This window comes from Ziziphus jujuba, chromosome 6, assembly GCF_031755915.1.
Source record: "Ziziphus jujuba cultivar Dongzao chromosome 6, ASM3175591v1".
NCBI lineage: Eukaryota > Viridiplantae > Streptophyta > Magnoliopsida > Rosales > Rhamnaceae > Ziziphus > Ziziphus jujuba.
The window spans coordinates 1,062,501-1,064,672 of record NC_083384.1 but is presented as its reverse complement, the minus strand read 5'-3'; the positions used below and the strand labels follow the sequence as shown (position 1 = coordinate 1,064,672).

The following is a 2,172-nucleotide window of genomic DNA, read 5'->3' as shown; positions in this document are numbered from 1 at the left end:
AGAAAAGCCAAGATCTTTTAGAAAATGGATTCCCACTCGAAGAGTGCATAACTGCATGGATAAGCTCACATAACCCGTCAAATTGGGATCCAATTTGAGATTTTCCTTGGGAGGTATCGGGAAGGAATTGGAATGTAATAATATCAATTTACATAGATATATTGATATAGAAGAAAAGGTTCTCTATTGATTCAAACATTGTACCTATGGGATAGGGATAAAGAAAGATAAAAAAACCAAAGATTTCATATAACATAGTACTTTTGATCAAAAAATCAATCTAATTTATTTTGTACCTTTCGCTCGATGAGAAAATGAGTTAGGTCCTACAGGATCAAACCTATGGCACTAAAGCAACGATGGAAAGGAGTAAAATAAAAAAAAGAAAATAAACAAAAAATAATAAAAAAATAAGTAAAGTATAAGAGCCCAGATTCCAAATGAATGAAAATGTGACTAAATTGGTCCTAGTTACTCTTCAGAACGGAGTGGAAGAAGGGAAGAGATTCTCGAATGAGGAAAATGATCGAATGACTTCAAAAGAATTGAACGAGGAGCCGTATGAGATTAAAATCTCATGTATGGTTCTACAGAATGGCATTAAGGGTGACTTATCTATCAACTTTTCCATTATCATCCCCAAAAAACCAAACTCTGCCTTAAGTAAAGTTGCTAGAGTACGCTTAACCTTTAGGTTTGAAATGACTACTTTTATCCCTGGTATTGGCCATAATTTACAGAAACATTCTGTAGTCTTAGTAAGAGGGAGAAGGGTTAAGGATTTACCCGGTGTGAGATATCCCATTGTTCGAGGAACCCTAGATGCTGTCAGAGTAAAGGATCGTCAACAAGGACGTTCTAGTGCATTGTAGATTCTTATCCAAGACTTGTATCATTTGATGAAGCCATGTGAATTGCTAGAAACATGCGAAGTGTATGGTTAACCCAATAACGAAAGTTTTGTAAGGGAACTGAAGCAGGCTACCATGAGACAAAAGATTTTCTTTCTAAAGAGATTCGATTCGGAACTATTATATGTCCAAGGTTTAATATTGAAATAATTTCAGAGGTTTTCCTTGACTTTGTCCATGTCAACAAAATTTGAAATGCCTCGACTTTTTTAGAACAGGTTTGAGTCAAATACCAATGATTCGAAGCAATTCTTTTTACACTATTTCGGAAACCCAAGGACTCAATCGTATGGATATGTAAAATACAAGATTTCCAATCCTAGTAGGAAAAGGAGGGGAACGGATACTCAATTTAAAGCGAGTAAATAGAATTCCATACTCGATCACATAGATACATGTAGAATTCTATGGAAAGCCGTATTCGATGAAAGTCGTATGTACAGCTTGGAGGAAGATCTTTTGATACGAACCTAGGACGACCTGCTCCTAAACCCGTATTATACTAGCCCGGATCTTAATTAAGTTCAAGTTCTAATGGAATGGACCTCAACCCCTAACCAACCTGTGGTTAGAAACCTTGGTATAATGTAGACGCCACAATAGGAGATGGAAAACCTATTGATAAGTCAAGCTAAAACAACCAATTCTCTAATGGTGTTTTAGGTGTTCTCAAAGAACAAAGAGATAATTAATCTCACAAGTATTTTCTTAATCAAATCAAAGTTGTTTTCTTATTGATAACCAGACATTTAAATAGGCTACAAAGCCACAAAATAAAACCCTAGAACATAAAGAAAACCGGCCACCACACATAAAGAAACCTAGTTGGCTGAAACTATACTTCCTTTCCTAATCTAAGTTTGATTAATTAATTCCTTTATATTAAATTAGGAATTAATTAATTTACAATGGAAAGAATAAAATAAAAACCTTCCTAAGGTTATTTTTCCAGAAAATAAATAAATAAAAGCCAAAAAGTAATGGTAGTTTCCTAAAACAAAAAGTAAAAACAAATTAGGAAACAAAAAATGCTAGCCTTTTTGATCAAGTTGACTTTGATCAATCTTTGACCTCTTTGAGCTTCAAATCAGCTTCTAGATGCTTTGGAGGATGCCAAATAAGCTGAATATGAAGTCCCACACGTTGCCCATGCTTGGAAAAATAAGAAAAGGCTAATACAGTAAAATACCATAAAGCCAGCAAGCAATATAGCAAATTCGGCCAAATTGTTGATGCTGTCTGTACAAGCCCTTTTTGATTG

The 2,172-nt window shown here is 34.6% G+C and overlaps 1 protein-coding gene across 1 annotated transcript; it reads left to right on the top strand.

The window, feature by feature from the left end:
* Positions 1-440: 440 nt before the first annotated feature.
* Positions 441-872, top strand: LOC107431568 (small ribosomal subunit protein uS12c-like). The gene has a single exon (XM_016042526.3). The coding sequence runs from the start codon at positions 441-443 to the stop codon at positions 870-872; it is 432 nt and encodes a 143-aa protein (XP_015898012.3).
* Positions 873-2,172: the final 1,300 nt, after the last annotated feature.